At 39.3% G+C, this 17,905-nt stretch overlaps 1 protein-coding gene across 10 annotated transcripts in view; it reads right to left on the bottom strand.

The window, feature by feature from the left end:
* Window positions 1-668: 668 nt before the first annotated feature.
* Ppp3cc (protein phosphatase 3 catalytic subunit gamma) overlaps window positions 669-17,905 on the bottom strand; it is an 83,906-nt gene continuing 66,669 nt past the window's right edge. For 3 of the 10 annotated variants that reach the window (XM_003479656.4, XM_063234872.1, XM_063234866.1), the window contains 7 exons: window positions 16,198-16,323; window positions 14,749-14,820; window positions 10,357-10,383; window positions 9,257-9,338; window positions 8,572-8,669; window positions 2,768-2,797; window positions 669-1,456 (listed from right to left, as the gene is read on the bottom strand). In XM_003479656.4, the coding sequence (XP_003479704.3) occupies window positions 1,302-1,456; window positions 2,768-2,797; window positions 8,572-8,669; window positions 9,257-9,338; window positions 10,357-10,383; window positions 14,749-14,820; window positions 16,198-16,323 (590 nt within the window). In that variant the 3' untranslated portion in view covers window positions 669-1,301. The remainder of the gene's footprint in view (window positions 1,457-2,767; window positions 2,798-8,571; window positions 8,670-9,256; window positions 9,339-10,356; window positions 10,384-14,748; window positions 14,821-16,197; window positions 16,324-17,905) is intronic. The other 7 variants (XM_063234868.1, XM_023561625.2, XM_063234865.1 and 4 more) reach the window with 7 other exon arrangements.

The raw sequence follows: 17,905 nt of genomic DNA, 5'->3' as shown, positions 1-17,905 counted from the left end.
GTGACCTGGCACCTGTGTTCAGACTAAGCCAGTAACAGGATTTTAAGGATATCCAGAATTTCCTTCACTAGATTGTGACATGAAAAACAAATTAAGGGAAGATTATTTAAACACAGTAGTTAAACACTTGTTTTTGTATCCCACAATATGTTAATGAAAGTTGACATACAGTTCAACCTAATAAGCGTGAAAGACAGAGGCACAAACTTCTAACCAGATCTAGAAGACAGGAAACCCAATGCCCTTCAAGAAGGCTCAATTCATGAGGGGATGATCCTACCCTCATTGGCTCCTTTCAGAAACACTGACACTGAAACAGATGAGCATAGCAGCACTGTCACTGCTATGTCAGCAGCTGACATAGCAGCACTAGAGCATAAATGCTTCTCCCTGTTGAAGTTTCCGCTGAGGGTGTTTAAAATATTTAGATATTTAAATTACTCTTCAGGTAAATCAGTCAGCCAGGATCCAAAACCAAAAACAAAAGAGTATGGCAATACTTAAAGCTTTCTGAAATCTTTCTCCCCAGTTTCTGAGGGGAGTATAAACCAATTATGGCTGTGGTTAGATGGATAATTTTTTATTTTCATTGTTGAGGATGGAAGCCAGGGCAAGCTCTCTACCACTAAGCTGTACCCCCAGCCTTAGATGGATACAATACAAGTAACTCTAAGAAAATTCATTATTTTTATTTTGTTTTACTAGAACATGTTAAAAAGAATTGAGAGTCCAGAAGAGCAGGCTACTATGAAAAACATTCTCCTCGGTCCTTTTAACCAGTGGGTTATTCACCTGGAAGCTCTAATCTAAGCAAGTTTCTATCAGAACAGAAGCAATTTTAGCCACTGAAATGTAAGACACATTTTCCCAGTGGCACCCAGCAAAAAGAAGAAAAACTACCTCCAGTTTGAAAAGTTAGTAGTCTTAGATAAATGCTACTTCCTTCCAAAAGCAAGATAAAAGGCTAACTAGTTCAAGTCAGAAACCCAGGGCTGAGGTTTCCAAGGCCCTTTTATTAGGGGAAGTTCCCCCTGATAGCACAAACTTCACATATGTATTGATAACAATCAGATTTGCTCCTAAAAATTAGGGGGATAAAAGGGAAAAAACAAAACAGATGTGCTTTTTGTGTATATTGAACACAAATTAAAAGAATTTATAAAACATTTGCCTTTCTTACAGAGTAAATCCAGACTAAATTATGAATGCACCTCCAGGTTTGTTTTTGTTGCATTTTCTGATAATAAATAAAATTTGTTCTTAAGCTTGGGATCGACCTGTGTCCCAGCACAACTGAGTCATCACTGGGCTTTCTTCCCATGGACTGGGGTCACCAGTTTCGCTGGCCCGTCGTGTCCACTGTCCTTTCGAGGTGGCATTCGCTCATTAATTCGGTCCAGTCCTCGGGCTTCTTCAAAACTCCGGATCTTGTGCTGCAGTGAAAACCCTCGGATGGCTGAAGAAAAACAGGAAAGGGGGCAGGGAGTGCTCAGTTAGGCACAAACTGGCAGCTCAACAAAGCTCACACATAGCACCCTCCCAGAGAAGACAGAAAGGTGGTCATGGAGCACACGTCTGTTGAAGGAAACAGACAACATACGACTCAGCCAGCAGCGTCTAAAACTACAGCTTCCCTTCAAGGGAAAGGGCAGCTAAAACTGAAATCTTCATAAAAACTCAATCATGGCAGAAGTATGCCTGCTGAAATGCTAACAAGCTCTTACTTAGCCCCAGTTTGAGAAAGAGTAGACCAGAGACATGCTTGCTAGAAAAAAGGGCAACACTACAATAACAGAACAAATTAAAGAGTTAAATTCAATAATTGCATTTTCTTTCTTTTTTAAAAAGTACTAGGAATTGAACCCAGGGCCCTTTTCTCTGAGCTACATCGCCAGCCAATTTTTTTTTTTTTTTTTTTTGAGTTTTGAGACAGGGATCTCACTAAATTATTAAGTTTCCCAGACTGGGCTTAAGTTTGGGATGCCCCTGATTCAGCCTCCAGAGTACCAGGATTACAGGCATGTACTACCCTCCCTGGCTCAGAGTTGTTGCCTCAAGCACAAACATTACATTGACTACAAAAGAAACAAGATGGCTTTTTGTTTAAGACAACTTTTTATCTTGCACAACCAGGAGCTGAACATAATATAAAAACCATCGACACGGCTCAGCTTCTAGATGTTTTTCTTCTGATTCAACTTAGACTGTGCTTAGCCTGTCAAAAAAAGCCATTTTCAATTATCTTACCTAATAAAAACATTTATAGGTTTATCAGTTCCAATGGTTTTTCATCTACAAATTTATAAATGGTGTTGCTTAAAATGAATCTCCATAGAAACAAAAATAATTTAGGTTAATTGTCTCAGGACAACCTCTAAAATGAACCAAATGAAACTACTTTTGTCTTTGCTCTTAATAATCTTAGCATCATTAGACAAAGAGGTTGCGCTGTGGGACCTTAGTCACAGGGATGTCTTTTGTATGGGGAAGAGATGCGGGATTAAACCACTCCACATCACACCATCAGTTGCTTAAGCTTCAATCACTGTGTAAAAACTGACAAGTTCCACCAAAGGCTTTAGCTATGGTGTAGGTCACTTAAACAAACAAAGACACAGAATGTGTGAACATGCCTAGGAATGTCTATCCCTTTTCTTGTTCTTACAGTTCTGGTGATGAAATAATAAAAGATCTGAAATGCTGAAAAAGCCTTTTAAAATCAGTAGACAGACACATGAGCACATCTACCAGAGGAATACAGCCATACCTTCCTGGGCCTCTACCGCTTCTACTGTGGCTGTAAGAGGACAGGAGCAGTGGCATGCAAAATGAAGACAGAGAAGAGTGAGTAAACCAGCAGCTCTGCCGCCAGCACTGACACCCAGGCCCCTCCTGCTCGCCTCCCCTGTCCACCGAGAAAGTCCCCTAGTAAGAGAAGCCAGAGATTACTGTGAGGAACTAAGTAAGTAGTGTGGGGGAACACAAGACAGGAAAATTTCTCAAATTTTTAGCATTTAAGTGGCATTGGAACATTGCTCTCTTCATTTGAAACTGCCAACTACTAGTTTATGTCTTTTCTGTTATTGTTCTTTTGAGACAGAGTTCAGGGTGGGTCTTGAGCTCACCGTGGAATCCAAATTGGCCTTGAAATCACAGCAATCCTCCTGCCTCAGCCTCCCAAATGTGTGGTTACAGGTGTGCATCATCACACCCAGCTCTAGTTTATGTCTTGATAGTACATATCAAAATTACTTGTTAAATCAATTTTTTTTCTTATAGTTCCAGGGAGTGAACCATGGGGATGCTCTACCACTGAGTTATACCTTTAGGGTATTTCTTCCCTATCCTTTCCTTAAATTTTGAGACACCGGTCTTGCTAAGTTGCCCAGACTGGTCTTGAACTTGGAATCCTTCTGCCTTAGTTGCTTGAGTAGCTGGGACTAAAGGAGTGTGCTGCTGCAAATCATTTAACAATTGAGTTTCAATTTGTAGTATCTTGGACGGTATTATTAAGATACCACTGGAGCCTATTCAAAAAACTTATTGGGGGGGGTCCAAATCATTTTATTGAGGGATTTGGAGTGGGGAGAAAGTGCTCAAAACACGCTTTAGACAAGGAGAACAAATGTCCTTGGCATGGCTGGATCTTTCTGTGTCCACCATCGCCAATAAAAGCCAAAAAACTTATTTACTATTACAACTTACTGCTCTCCTTCTCAAGTGACTTATGTGGAAGCCAACCATCCTTTTAATTATTTACTAAAAAAGAGTGACCTTTGAGTAACAGATTGGCATTTGGAAGAAGAAAAAGATGCATTACAAGTAAAGGGCTACTTTTTGTCTAGAGGTAGACTACTAAGTGGCAAAAGCACAGGGCTCGTCAGTTCCACCAAAAATGCATGTGCCCATATGGGACTGGCACATGGCAGAGACTGACACCCACAACCCACATGCTTCCACTGAAGCCAAAGATTGAGAAAGCCCTCTTCTCCTTCCCGTAGTGATCAAAATGGGAACAATTTAAAATCAGAACCAAGTGGGAGACTTCCTTACACCTTAATTTTTCAGACAACAAAAACCCTATCATGAAAAGGTTACAGGCATAAGAAAGAGTCACTCCCAGTTCCTCCAACAGTCATGTTCTTCATGGCAGGAAGTTCCTGCATGTGAACCTGTCAATTCCTCCAGTCTGAATGTTGTTAAAGATGGCAGGGAAAGGGCACAGAGTAAGAAGCAAGCCTGCAGTTCTTGAGGTGTTACATATCACTAGAAGAGAGATGGAAAGAATTAAGCTGCTAACTTCCTAATGCAGTATGAAGGCACTAGCACTGAGTTTAATTTACCAGGTTCTTACACTGGTCTACCACGTGTAGCAAGGTGTGAAGTACTGCCTTGGTTCCTCTCTTTCCCTTCCAGGAAACAAACTGCACAGGAAACTCCTTCTACACTATAACACTGACAAGACCACAGGAGAGGCAAGTGTGGCCTGAAACTGGCTTCAAAATGCTACTCCAATTCGAGTTCAAAGGCCATGCACTAAGATGTGTGCTGGTCCTATGTGGTCTCTGGCTGTCAAAGAACTGCTCTTGTACTTAATGCTGCGACAGCAGTGTGCATTGAGGGATCTGACAGAGACACTCATATAAAACTGTTTTCTCTTTAACATCCTCACTGAAATACAATTCATATATTATTAAATGCACTTGCAGTGCACACATGTATGGCTTGGACATATTTAGGGTTACGTGACCAACATGAGCTATGTTTACAAGACTTTCATCACACCTAACCATTAGCAGTCACCCCTTATTTCCCTTACCTCTTCCTCTTACCACCAGTCAACCACTAATGTATTTCCTATCTATGGATCTGCATGTTCTGAATATCATGCATTTAATGACCAACTTCGTTCACTTAACACAGTGATTTCAAGGCTCATTCAGGTTGTAGCATGTACCTTGCTCCTTTCTATGGCTGAACAGTATTCCATTACGTACACCATGCTTTGTCTGTCTAGCTGGTGGACACTTGGGTTTTAATCAGTTTCTGGCTATTGAGTGTGTCATTTATGAACATTCCAGCACATGTTTTTGTGGACATATTTCATTTCTCTGGGGGGTTGGTATGTAGTCAGGCCTTGAATTATGGGTCACGTGGAAACTGTTCACTTGTCTGAAGAACTGCCAGAATGTTTTCTCCAAAGTGGCCACACCATTTTAGACTCCCACAGTTGTGTATGAGGGAGCCAATTTCTCCACAATCTCACCAACACTTCTTTTCTTTTTTTCATTGCTGGGGACGAACCCAGAGCTTTGTCATGCTAGGCAAGCACCTGCACTCCCAGCCCTCCAGAACACGTCTTATCTTTTGTATTGTAGCCATCCTCCTGAATGTGAAGTGCTATCTCAGTATGGGTTTGCTCTGCATTTCTGGAATGTCTAGCAATGTCAAAAATCTCTTCATGGGCCACTTGTGTGTCTTCTTTGGAAAAATGTCAACTCAAATTCTTTATCCTTATTTAGTTGTGAAGCCTTTTTATTTAGTTGTAAGAATTCTTTATATTTTCTAGATAAGAGTCCTTTATGATTTGCGAATATTTTTACACATTGTGGGCTGTTTTTTTTTTTTTTTTAATTTTCTTGATAGTTTCACTTGTAGCCTAACATTTTTTTTGAGACAGAGTCATGCTGTGTATCTCAGGCCACCATTCAACTCCATGTAGCCTGGGCTGGCTTTGCAGCAATCCCCTTGTCTCAGCCTCCAGAACGTTGGGATGACAGGCATGCATCATCACTCTTGGCTCTTAAGTTTTAAAATTTTGATATAGTCTAATTTATAATTTTTTTACATGTCTTTGTGAATTGTGTTCTTTTCTTGGCTTTCCTCTTGATTTTAAGCAACTAGACAGCCTGGTGTCAAATTTGTAACTGGCTGTTAGATTTCCTTTAATATCTTTTATGTTCCAATTTCCAAGCACATTTATTTACTTCCCTGTGTGTATATATACTGTAACTCACTCCAACCTCTCTTGCAAGAAGGTGTGAATGAACATGGCTGTAAAGTTGTAAGGGCTATCACTGGTTGAAAACTCTTTAAGGAAAGCTGTATTAACAATAAAAGATCTTTTCCATTCTAGCTCAGTTCTATCCACCCATGAGCATATGAAACTGAAACTGATGTGAAGATGAAAAACCAAACTCACTCCCTGTTAACCAATGAGAAGTTCTGAAAATTTGGCACCAACTTTAGTTGTGTTCTTACACATTCCTGAAGATTTCCATCAATTTCAGGAATATCAATAAAAAACCCTAAGCTGATTAAGACATTCAAATCAGGAATAATGAGAAACTAGATAAACTGGGCTCAGCTCAGCTCAAAAGTGAAACTTTCAAAATAATGTTCCAGTTCTCAGGCCGGAGTCAAGTCATTTAGCTGGGATGGCATTTCCTCCCTACTTGACCAGTTTTATGCACATTTTCATAAATGTCAGGCTTCATTCCTTAATTCCATAAAGCCCTCTACTTAGACGTCAGTGCTCCTATGATTTTCACTTGTCTTTGATTTCAGGAAGGGTCTTGTTACACAGTTTAGTTCAAATTGACCTTGAAATCAGGGTGATCTTCCTGACTCAGCTTCCTGAGTGCTGGGATTAGAGGTGTGTATACCAAGCTCTTGCGTGATTCTTAGAACGGATGCTCTGACAGAAGAGGGGATGGCAGCACTGGAGTAAATCATGGCTACAGGCCAGAGGCAAACTCCCACTCTGTTGGAGAAAAATATTCCAGACCATTTTCTCGCTGAGGTATAAAATATACACATGAGCTATAACGTGTGTCCAAATCACATATAACACACATGTAACTTCTGCCCAGACATGATGCACAGCAGTCCAACATCCCATGGTCCCATATCCTCCCAGAAGAAGTACATCTGAACTTCTTGCCGTACTGCTTAGCCTGCTGTCCTCAGACATGGGACACATGGTACAGTCTGTGGTCCTTTAGTCTAGATTTTTTTAGTTATTATTTATTTTTGTGGTGCTGGGAACTGAACTCCGGGCCTGGTACACTGAGCTCCACCTTCAACTCCTTTCTGGCAGTTTTAGTTGACTATGTTATTGCACATACCCACAACAGGTTAGTTTCAAACTGCTCCATAGTGCCTCACTGTATAAATGTGACATGATGCATCTGCCCTGCAATTGATAGACACTGGGTCATTTCAGTTTGGAGCTATTGTAAGTAAACCTATAGGAACACCCTTCTGTACATCCTTTGGGGGACACGTGTACCATTTCTCTCAAATATATGCCAGGTGTGCAAATGCAGGGTTGTGAGGTAGACACACATTTCACTTTACTGCCTAATAGTTTGCTGAAGTGGTTCAACCTTTATAACCCACAGACATATCTCCAGTTCTATTTCTCCACAAACCCATCAACATTTGTGCTTGTTAGATTTGATATGCTTTGGTATTTATTTCATTTCAGTTTTTTTGAGAAAGGGTTATATAGTTCAGGCTGGCCTTGAATTCAGGGTGATTCTCCTGCCTCAGCCTCCTAAATGCTGGGATTACAGGTATGTGCCACTAAGCCAGGCTTCTTATCCAATTTTAAATGTTTACTCATCCTAGTGGGTACACAGTGGCAGCTCAGTGTGGTGTTAATATCTGTTTTCCAGAGCAATAATTATAGTACCTTTTGATATGGTTACTGGCCATTTTGATATTCTTTTATGAAAGACCTGTTAAATTATTTGATCTTTTAAAACTTTTCTTAGTATCTTTAATTCTGTATATATTGATTAATTTCTTTGTTAGACATATATGTATTTTAAAAAACTTAATTTATAGCTTGCCTTTTCCCTCTCTCAATCATGTATTTTCATGAAGAATTATTTTGAAATGGGTCCTCAGGGTGGTCTTGAACTCATGAGTTCAGGTGACCCTCCCATCTCAACCTCCACAGTAGCTAACAGCTACCTGTGCCACTGTGCCCTGCTAGGACATACTACTCTAATGGAACTCAAACTGGGCATGGTGGTACACACCTTAATTTTAGCATTTGAGAGGCTGAGGCAAGAGGATGGCCATGAGCTTGAGGCCAGGACGGGCTACAACATAAGTTCAAGGCCAGGTTGGGCTACAACATAAGTTCAAGGCCAGGTTGGGCTACAACATGAATTCAAGGCCAGCCTGAACTACACATTGAAACCCTGTCTTAAAAGGATCACAGAGAGAGAGAGAGATTGATTGACTGATTCAATTTACTGATTTTTTTCTTTTATGGGTAGTGTTTTTATGTCCTGCTTAAGAATTCTTTACCCACCATTATGCCTGATCTCCATACTTTGCTCTAAAAGTTGGTTGGTTGGTTTGTTTGTTTGACCTTTTCCATTTAAGTTGTAATAAGTTTGAATTAGGGTTTGTGTACAGAGAGAGCTTAGGGGTCAAGATTCATTCCCTCCCACACACACAGCTACCCAAACCACTACAGTGCCTTTCACTGAAGGCAGCCCTCCTTAATTTTATGTTGACTGCAAGCATTCAGAGAGCAGAGCACCTCATACTCACCAGTCTCAATGGTCTGCTTCCCTCCCGAGAGGACACCCAGGGGGAGTGTGCCTGTGGGTGTGAGGCCCTTGAGGGTCAGCACACTCTCGCTCTCTTCGCTGCAAAGGAACACCAGAGCCCTGGTTAATGCCAGGGAGCTCCTGCCTTGCCATTCCACAGCACACACAGGAAGGTTAAAATACAGAGGCATGGACAAGACAAGCTCCTCCACTTCTAACCAGCCCCTGACTCAAAAAAAGAGGTTTTCCACAACTATTTCTATCTTAAACAACCAGATAGATTCTGTTTTTCAACCAAAAGTGTCTATAGCCAGGCATTTCCCATACATTATCTTATTCAATTGACTTAACAACCTTGTGAGCTAGATCCTTTATCTCTTTTTGATAGATACAAAAATGCAGGCACAGATGAAGCTCAAGATCACACAGCAAAGAGGCAGAATCTGAGTTTGAACACAGGTAAATCTGGCTCTGAAATTTTTACTCAACCACTACATGCACTACATCTAAGTGAGTACCACACGAATACTTGCCCCAACACTTTTAGTCTATTCAATGTGCATTCAAGCTGAAGGCCTATAGATCCAATACCAAATTCCAATTCTAAAAGAACGCTCTAAAATCAGCTTCTAATGTGCTTTCAAAATGCCTGTATCCCACACTGTTAATGACAGATGGATCCTTACCGAAGAACCGAAAAGACCCGTGCCATCTTCCCAATGGCTCTGATTTTATTCTTGATGATCTCTTTCCGAACTGTAGTGCCTCCTTAGAGAATACAAAGAATACATAAGTTAAAGGAATTCAGTAACAGGTTGGCTTTTAAAAACACAGGATAAAGTGCTGCTTTTGTTTAAAGAGAAACTGTTATTTTTAAAAGAAAAATCAAGGCCTAAGTTTGTTTAAACAAAAATTCCAGGATACTCTAAAAAGCAAGAGAAAAAAAAAATAGTCCAGAAGAGATAAAGGTGAAGTAAAGAATGAAGGAGCCACAAAAAAACACTGAGTGGATGTTTGAGGGGTGGGAACGCTTGTGGTTCTGAAATGCAGAAAACAGTGAAGAGTAGACACACAATACACACACCTCACAAAAACAGCTGCAACGGCAGAGACCTCATTTGTGAATGCGGTGAGCCCCTGTAGTGTAGGGATGGCCTGCGCAAGGGCAGTGGTCACTAAAGCAGTTGCTTTTTACAGTGAACACAAAGTCCAGCTAGCTCTCCTAAGGGCAGTTTTCACACTACCTTCTTCACTTACTCATACCAGTGAGTTATTTCCTCAGCGTACTATGGACAACTGTACAGTACAAACTACATGGATGGCAAAGGTATTTTATTTGTTTTTTTGGGGGGCAGAGTACCAGAACTTGAACTCAGGACCTCACGCTTGCCAGGCAGGTGCTGTATCACTGAACTAAATCCCTGGCCCCCAAGTAAACTATTTTGAAAAGCAGATGGAAAATGTTAATGCAAGACTTCATGGTTTGTTCTCATCTAAGTCCTAGGAAATAGCCCACACATGAGAAGCCAAGGTCCAGGCATGCATCAGGTGACTGCATTCTTAAGGCAGAAAAGGAAAGGCTATTCTTTCCTTGCCTCCAGCTCTCAGTGTCCTGCTGGAACAAACAGCAAGGCTGCAGAAAACACAAACACTATTACTGAAAGGGAAGACAGAGGGCTGTGTAAAACTGGTCAACTACCAACTAAAAATACTCAATACTCTACTCAATAGACGGCAACAGGACAAACAGCAAATAGTACGGTCTTAGCACATTTCAGTTGAATACCTTTCTGAAAGCTTGAAATGTAGAGATCTTCAGGGAGAAGACACACCAAGAAACAAGGAATGGAGATAGAAATATGAAAAAAGAATGTAAGTGTTCATGGAAGAGAGAAAAAAAATCAAAGCGAAATGCACTGAGAGTCGGCTAAATGGTAAATACAGATTCCTTCCCTCAGTTGTTTCTTCCATTTTTTAAATGTCTCATCTTCACATGATTTCCCATCTATTATTTTTTTTTTTTTTTGTCTTTTTCATTTTTATCGGTACCAGGTATCGAACTCACGACCGCCTGCTTACAAGGCAGGTGCTTATGCCGCTGAGCTAAATCCCCAGCCCCTTCCCATCTATTATTATTTAACATTTTCTACTCCCTTCATCATGAAAATCACATTAGACAAAGAAAAAGGTATTTGTGGAACAAACAAGGAGCAGAAACAAAGGGCGGAACTGTTCACAATTCTCTTAATAAGAACACTGTGATTTTGTTTCATGAATTCACTATTTTCTCCTATTTTTTGGAGCATATTTTCCTTTCAATAAGGTTAAAGCCTTCAGAATTTCAAATTAATTCTGGTTGCCTTCTGAATGGTCTTTGTTTTGTCTCAGAGAGACTGCTCAGGTCTCTGCTGGGGTGAGGGTCATCAAGCCTTTCCAGCTGCTGGGCGGAGGCTGCTGACCATGAGCTCAACACTGAGCAGGCATGGCCTCCGTCAGGGCACTGAGGAAGTGTGTGGTTCACTTTATCTCTCTGAGGTGCTGATGTCCTCAGTTGTACTCTGAGCCCAGAAATCTTTTTGGTTATGCTCTTTAGAGTTGAGCCTCCAGACTTGGAAGAGCATCAGTTTCTCTGGAGCAAGTAGGACCCTGCTTTGCAAAAAGGTTTCACCCAAACCACTTACATTAGGTTACTACCAACCTTAACCCTCCTTCCCCAGTTCTTAACTGGAGCTAAAACTCAGCATTCCCTACTGCTAAACTGAGCTTTAGCTTTCCCCAATCAGCTAATAATATTAATGAATTTTTTTTCAAGTATTTCTACAAAAATTTCTCCACTATTTATTTATTTTATTTAATTCTTTTTTTTTTTTTTTTTTTTTTTTTTTTTTTTTTTTTTTGGTACCAGGAATCAAACTCAGGGTCTTGCACTTTGCCAGACAGACACTGTGCTGCTGAGCTATATCCCTGCCTGGCTCTCCACTTTCATAATAACTTTTTAAAATTATTTTTATTTTTTGTCTTCTTGAGACAGGGTCTATGTAGTTCAGGCTTGAACTCACAGCAATCCTCAGCCTCCCAAGGGCTGGGATTACAGGCATGCTGCACCACTGCCAGCAACTTTCATAGGCATATAACTTTTCTTTACTTTTTATTGTGGTGTATAACAAACATAGATAAAACTACTCAAGTGTCTAACTCATTGGTTTATTAAAAAGCAAATGCCTACAAAACCACCACTCAGGTCAATAAACAGATTATTTGTTATCTGCTCTCCAGCAGGGGCCCACCATACTCAGTCTCTCTCCTCTCCAAAGGGAATAATCTTCTTTTCATAGAATCACTGTCTTGCTGTTCTTTATAGTTTACCAAGTAAGCATGCATCCATAAGTGCTAAAGCTTTAACTGCTTTAGAACTTTACATAACTGGGACAACTGAGTGTACTTTTTTGACCTTGCTTCATTTGTTTAACACTATGTTTGCAAGATCTATCCATGTTTCTCCACACTGCTATAGTCCATTTTCATGAACATGTACTATTCACTGTGGGCTCATGCACATTCATTCTTCTTACTGACCAATCACTTGGGCCGAGTCTTAATTTCTGGGAACTGTGGATTAGGCTGCTGAGCATTCTTGTAGCATTTCTCTACGCTGCATATACTTCTATTAAATAGACTCCAAACTTAACAGGAGTACTGGATAAAAACAAGTTCTTTATTTATTTATGCTTTTTTCTCTTCTTGTACCAGGAATCCAATTCAGGACCTTGTGCTTGCCAGGCAGGAGCTACCACTGAGCTATATCCCCAGCCCTACTTATGCTGTTTGAGACAGAGTCTGGCCATGCAGTTTAGGTTGGCTTTGAACTCTCTACATATCCCAGGCCTCAAACTTGTGGCAACCCTTCTGTCCCAGCCTTCAGAGGGCTGGGATTACAGGCACATGCCTCCACAGCTGGCTGTGTTGTCTACTTTACAACAGTTTCCTGTATGGTCAGTGCTGTTTGTGTCCTGTTTAAGAATATTATTTCTACCCATTCTTGGTCTTTCTTTTTTCTGGGACTCTGCCATCTTTATCCACTATACTTTCTGTTTCTGATGCTCTGTTTTTTTGCATTTTCCCTCTCCATCTCCGTCTCCCTCTCGGTCTCTCCACTCCGCCCTCCCTCCCCGCAGACCTCATGCTTGCCAGGAAGACACTGTGCCTTTTTTCTCTTAATATTTCATTCTAGATTGTTTCTTCTGATCTATTTCCAGATCATGTTTAGCTTTATCAAATGTGTGGTTAATTCATCTGTTGAGTTATTTTTCAGTTCTAAAGCTTTCTTTTGATGTTTTATCAAACCTGCTACATCCTCTTTAAACTTTCAATCTAATATTGTACATCCTTGAGCACAGAAGCAAGTTTTATTTTTGATGTTGCACAGGTATTTTAATCTTTGATCTGATAAATCCAACATCTGGAGAACCTGGAGAGTTTGCTTTTATTTCTTGTTCCTGGAGCTCTCATTCGTGTTGTAATAGCTCCTCCAATGCCAAACTGTTTCTGGTCTTTTGTTTTTTTGAGACAGAGTCTTGCTATGCAGTTCAGGCTGGCCTTGAACTCACTATGTAGTCCTGGCTGGTCTCAAACTCACAGGATCCTTCTGCCTCAGTCTCCCAAGTGCTGGGATTACAGGTGTGCACCACCATGTCTGGTTTAAATTCTTATCACTGGTTTTTTCACTTGGCTGCACCATTTCCTCAAGAACTGGCTCACTGTAGTAATTTCCTAACTTCTAAGTAAAGGTACTCAACAAGCTTTGTTCCCTCTGCTCATGACTTTCCATGTGAAATCTGAAGCATAAATACATATGGAAATCTCTATAGCCCCAAGTGAGCTAGGCTTTCTCCATTGCAAGAGCAATTTTTCCTAACATCTGACTGAATCACCTTAACAGAGCCTGGAGAGGAGTCCGAGGCTGACCACCACCTGTCTAGTCACCTGCATTCTCAGACAAGTTAGGATGCATCTTTGAAAGCCAATTCCTAGCACACAAGGAAAAGAATACTTGGTTATATACACAACAAAATGCTACTATCTAAGGACCCCTCACATACTGATAAGGGAAAAACATGTACATAACCCAGTGGAAAGCTAGATAGAAGACATAAGGCAAATTACCACAAGAAAAGAATGTTCATGTGTCATCATTAAAGCATGTTTTAAAACACTACACAGTGACAGGTATACAAAGCTGTACTAAGGAGAGCACTGTGAATCACACACAGATGTAAAACGGCACAGCCTTCCTAGAGGCCAACTGAACCACATTTACATTCTTTCTCTGAATCTGGGGCTTTACATGTTTATTTAAGTGTTCTAACCCTGAACTACATTTTCCACCCTCAAATTTTAAGTACTAACTGATACGGATACACAATTTTTAGAAATTTATCCTAAAGCAATAATCAAGCCAATGTTACTCTTGGTTTCCTAATACTGCTTTACCTTCTTTCATATCATATAACACCACCTGAAATACATTTGTTCGAGGTCAGCCTGGACAACTAAGCAAGACTCTGTCTCAAAATAAAAAGGGCTGGGCATGTAGCTCAGGACTCCCTGATTTCAATCCCCAAAGCTAGGGCTGGGGATAGGGAGAGACACAGGGAAGGATCACTATATGAATGTCAAAACAGTAGAGATTTTCTTTTTCCTTTTTTTTTCCTTTGGTAATGGGGATCAAACTCATGGCCTTGCGCCTGCCAGGCAAACACTTATGCCATGAGCTAAACTTCCCAGTCCTGGTAGAGCTTTTTAAAGCAGAAACTTTTTAAAAATCCAGTACACAACAACCTGGGATTGGTTAGTACAAAAACTAATCAACAATGCCAACTACGGAATCACTAAAAATTAGTCTTTTTAAAAAAGCAAATGTTTATATGACCTAATGTTTGTAGGAAAAATGACAGGAAGGAATATATACAAAGACAATAGACAACTAACATCAAGATGTCAGTGGTGAGAATCTATGACATGGTGAAATTACGAGTGAATATTTTTTCCTATTTATGTTCCCTATATTTTCAAATTTTATTTTTCTACAGTGAACACATTTTAATAGAAAAACAATTCAAGATAAACTAAAACCCAACCCTAAACTTCCTACTTTTTAGTTTAAATGTAGAAAATTTACCTTCTGTTTCATCGTCAGACATCAGTTCATCATCAGAGCATATGTTCAGAATGTTAACCAGCATCTCTGTGACTGTGTGAACCAAAAGCACCCAAAATATACAAAGTTAGTAAGGGACTGTCTCTTAAACAATGTGTATAATATACATGCATACTAAACAAATACAGGCAAAAACTGTTTATCATTATATTATTAAGAACAGCTATAGCCAGGTGTTGCAACACACATCCACAACTTAGCTAATCAGGAGGCTGTGGTTAGGTTTGCAAGTTCTAGACCAGCCAGGAAAACTTAGAAAGATTTTGTCTCAAAAGAAAAAAAGTTAATAAGTGAGTTTAAGGCCAACCTGAACTGTACTGTCTCTCAAAAAACAAACAAACAAAAAACCAATAAATAAATAAATAAAAACTGAAATTTTGAAAAACAAAAAAGCAAAAAGGGCTGACAATGTAGTTCAATCTCCAGTAAAATACACATACACACACATATATATATATATCTTCCCATTATTCAAAGAATTTACATCGAAAGGCCTAGACTCAATGTGGTTATTTTATATTTGTATGACTTGTATGTGTAGCTGTACAAATAAAATTCTAAAGACAATAAACCTTACTTAAACCTTTTCAGCACTGAAGGGATGGTACAGGACTTGATCATGGTAAGACAGCTACTTAATTAGAACACATCTGTAATTCACTAGTACTGACATTTAAAAACTAATTATATACCATTTAAAAATCCTTAGAGTTGCTGGGGGAGGGGAGTTTAGCTCAGTGGTGTAAGTGCCTGCCTGGCAGGCCTGAGGTCATGAGGTTGTAATTTGATTCCTGGTACCAAAAAAAAAAAAAAAATCCTTAGAGAGCCAGAGAGATAGCTCATTGGTACAGCACCTGGCCAGTGCAAGGTCCTGAGTTTGACTTCCAGTACCAATAAAAAATAAATAAATAAATAAATAATCCTCGGAGAAGCCCAGCAGTGTCACATGTCTGTAATCAGAGCACTAAAAAGGCTGAAACAGGAGATTACCATGAGCTCGAGACCAGCCTGGACTATATAATGAGTTCAAGACCAGCCTAGATTACATAGTAAGACTGTCTCAAAAAAAAAAAAAAAAATTTTTTTTTTTAAAGTTTAAAAAATTAAAAGGAAATAAATCTTTGGAGGCCTGGGCATGGTGACACATGCCTATAATCCCAGTACTTGGAAGGCTGAGGTAGGAGGATCACTGTGAGTTGAAGGCCGGCCTAGACTACATAGTGAGTTCAAGACACAGCTAAACTACCCAGAGAGACTCTGTCTCAAACAAAACAAAATAAAGTAAAACAGTTCTTTGAAGAAAACAAAATTAGCAAACATTTCTGGTAATATGTTGAAAATAACATTCTAAATCAATAAGGGGAGGCTCAGGCTACAGGAAAAGGTATGTAGACACTTCCCTTTTCTTACCTTTTTCCCCAACAAAAGGCAAAGACCAGGTGAAAACATCCATAAAGTTTGGAAGCCAATAGGGATGTGGAGAACAGTTAAACTGCCTGATATTCATGACATTGTTTTCATATTTCAATACTGCAGCTAGAAAGAGAAAAGCAAGAAAATTAAGCACAGAAGAACATGGCATGGAAACTAATATGCTTTATACTACTGTATAAATGTATACATTTATTTATTTATTTATTTAGTCTTTTTCCTTTTTATCGGGGTACCGGGGATCGAACTCACAACTGCCTGCTTGCAAGGCAGGCGCTTATGCTGCTGAGCTAAATCCCCAGCCCCCAAATGTATACATTTATACAGTAGTATACATTTATACAGCTATATGTCCTACTACAAAGGGTTGAGAGGCTAACTTCTCATCTGGAATTCAGGAAAGATGGAAAGCTGTAATGCATTTTATGTATGGTAGTTCACCTGAAGAGCTCATATAATAAAATACTTTCAAGTGTTTACTGCACAGTGACTATCTATAGAAGTCCTCATAGCTCCCCTTTGTAATCCAAATCGCAACTACCCTTCCAGGGCAAATATCGGTCATCAATGGACATTAAGTTGTTTTGCTGCTCATTAATCACAAAGTTTTTTTTAAACTCTTGGAAGTTTAAGAATAGCAGTTCTCAACTCCAGTAGGGAGATATAAATGGCAAACTTGAAGCAATTTACAATCATTGTGCTAAATAAATCGTCTCTGCATAGAACACAATGGACTTTTAAAATGTCTGTTTATCCTATTTGCAGTTAGTATATTGCTAGTACATCATAAATGTTTAATCAGTTTATATAGCTACATGTACATTTTCATGCCTAAGTGAGTTTCTTTACATTTTTTCTTTATGAAAAGAACTTTGAAAAGTTCAAAATGTAATTCCCTGGTCTTCATCACCAGAAATGTTTTCTGTACTATTTCAATTATTCTTACTTATTCTATAAAATAGAATAGGGTACAGCAAGTCTCTCTAAATAGCAAATATAGGTTATCTCCCGGTTCCTGTTTCTTTGTTATAAGATAGGCTAGTGTTTTCAAAGTTTTATTAAACACCTAAAAAGGACACCACTGATTATAAAGAAAATATGTAAAAATGGAATTTCAGTTCCTAAAAACCTAACTCTGGATACCAGGTATGTGTCCCATTAGTTTTATTGATATGTATTTTATTTGGGTTAAGTGAATATATCATTATTTAGTAACAACCTTAATCTACATAGGAAAAAAAGTGAGAGGTGAGTCTCAACAGTGGATGACAAGAAAATTGCTTTTCTGTAGGAAAAAAACCCAAGAATAAAAATTCAAAAAATTTGTAACTTAAGAGTCTGTCAGGTAACCAGGGGAACTGAGAAATACTTGAAGATGTTACTAAGTCTAAAGAATACACTCAAAGAAGGAGACGACTGGGGATGCAGCCCAGAGGCAGAGCACTTGCCCAGCATGTGCAAGACTTTGGCTTCAATTCTACTACCAAAAAACAAAAAAGGAAAAAAACAAAAAAACAAAACAAAACAAAAAAAACGGTAAAAAGAAAATACAAAAAGTAAGAGCAACAATGAAAGGAGGAGAAAAAGAGTGATACAGTCACTGTTTTTAGAAAAGAGGTAGCTGTAGAGGGAGTAACAATGTCAACAGGGATTGCTTCCAGTGCTATATGTTTTGTCTTTAAAAAAA

This window comes from Cavia porcellus, unplaced genomic scaffold (assembly GCF_034190915.1).
Source record: "Cavia porcellus strain 051 isolate PalLab524CR breed Dunkin Hartley unplaced genomic scaffold, mCavPor4.1 scaffold_24, whole genome shotgun sequence".
Lineage (NCBI taxonomy): Eukaryota > Metazoa > Chordata > Mammalia > Rodentia > Caviidae > Cavia > Cavia porcellus.
The sequence above is the reverse complement of the archived record's forward strand: the minus strand, read 5'-3'. Positions and strand labels throughout refer to the sequence as shown.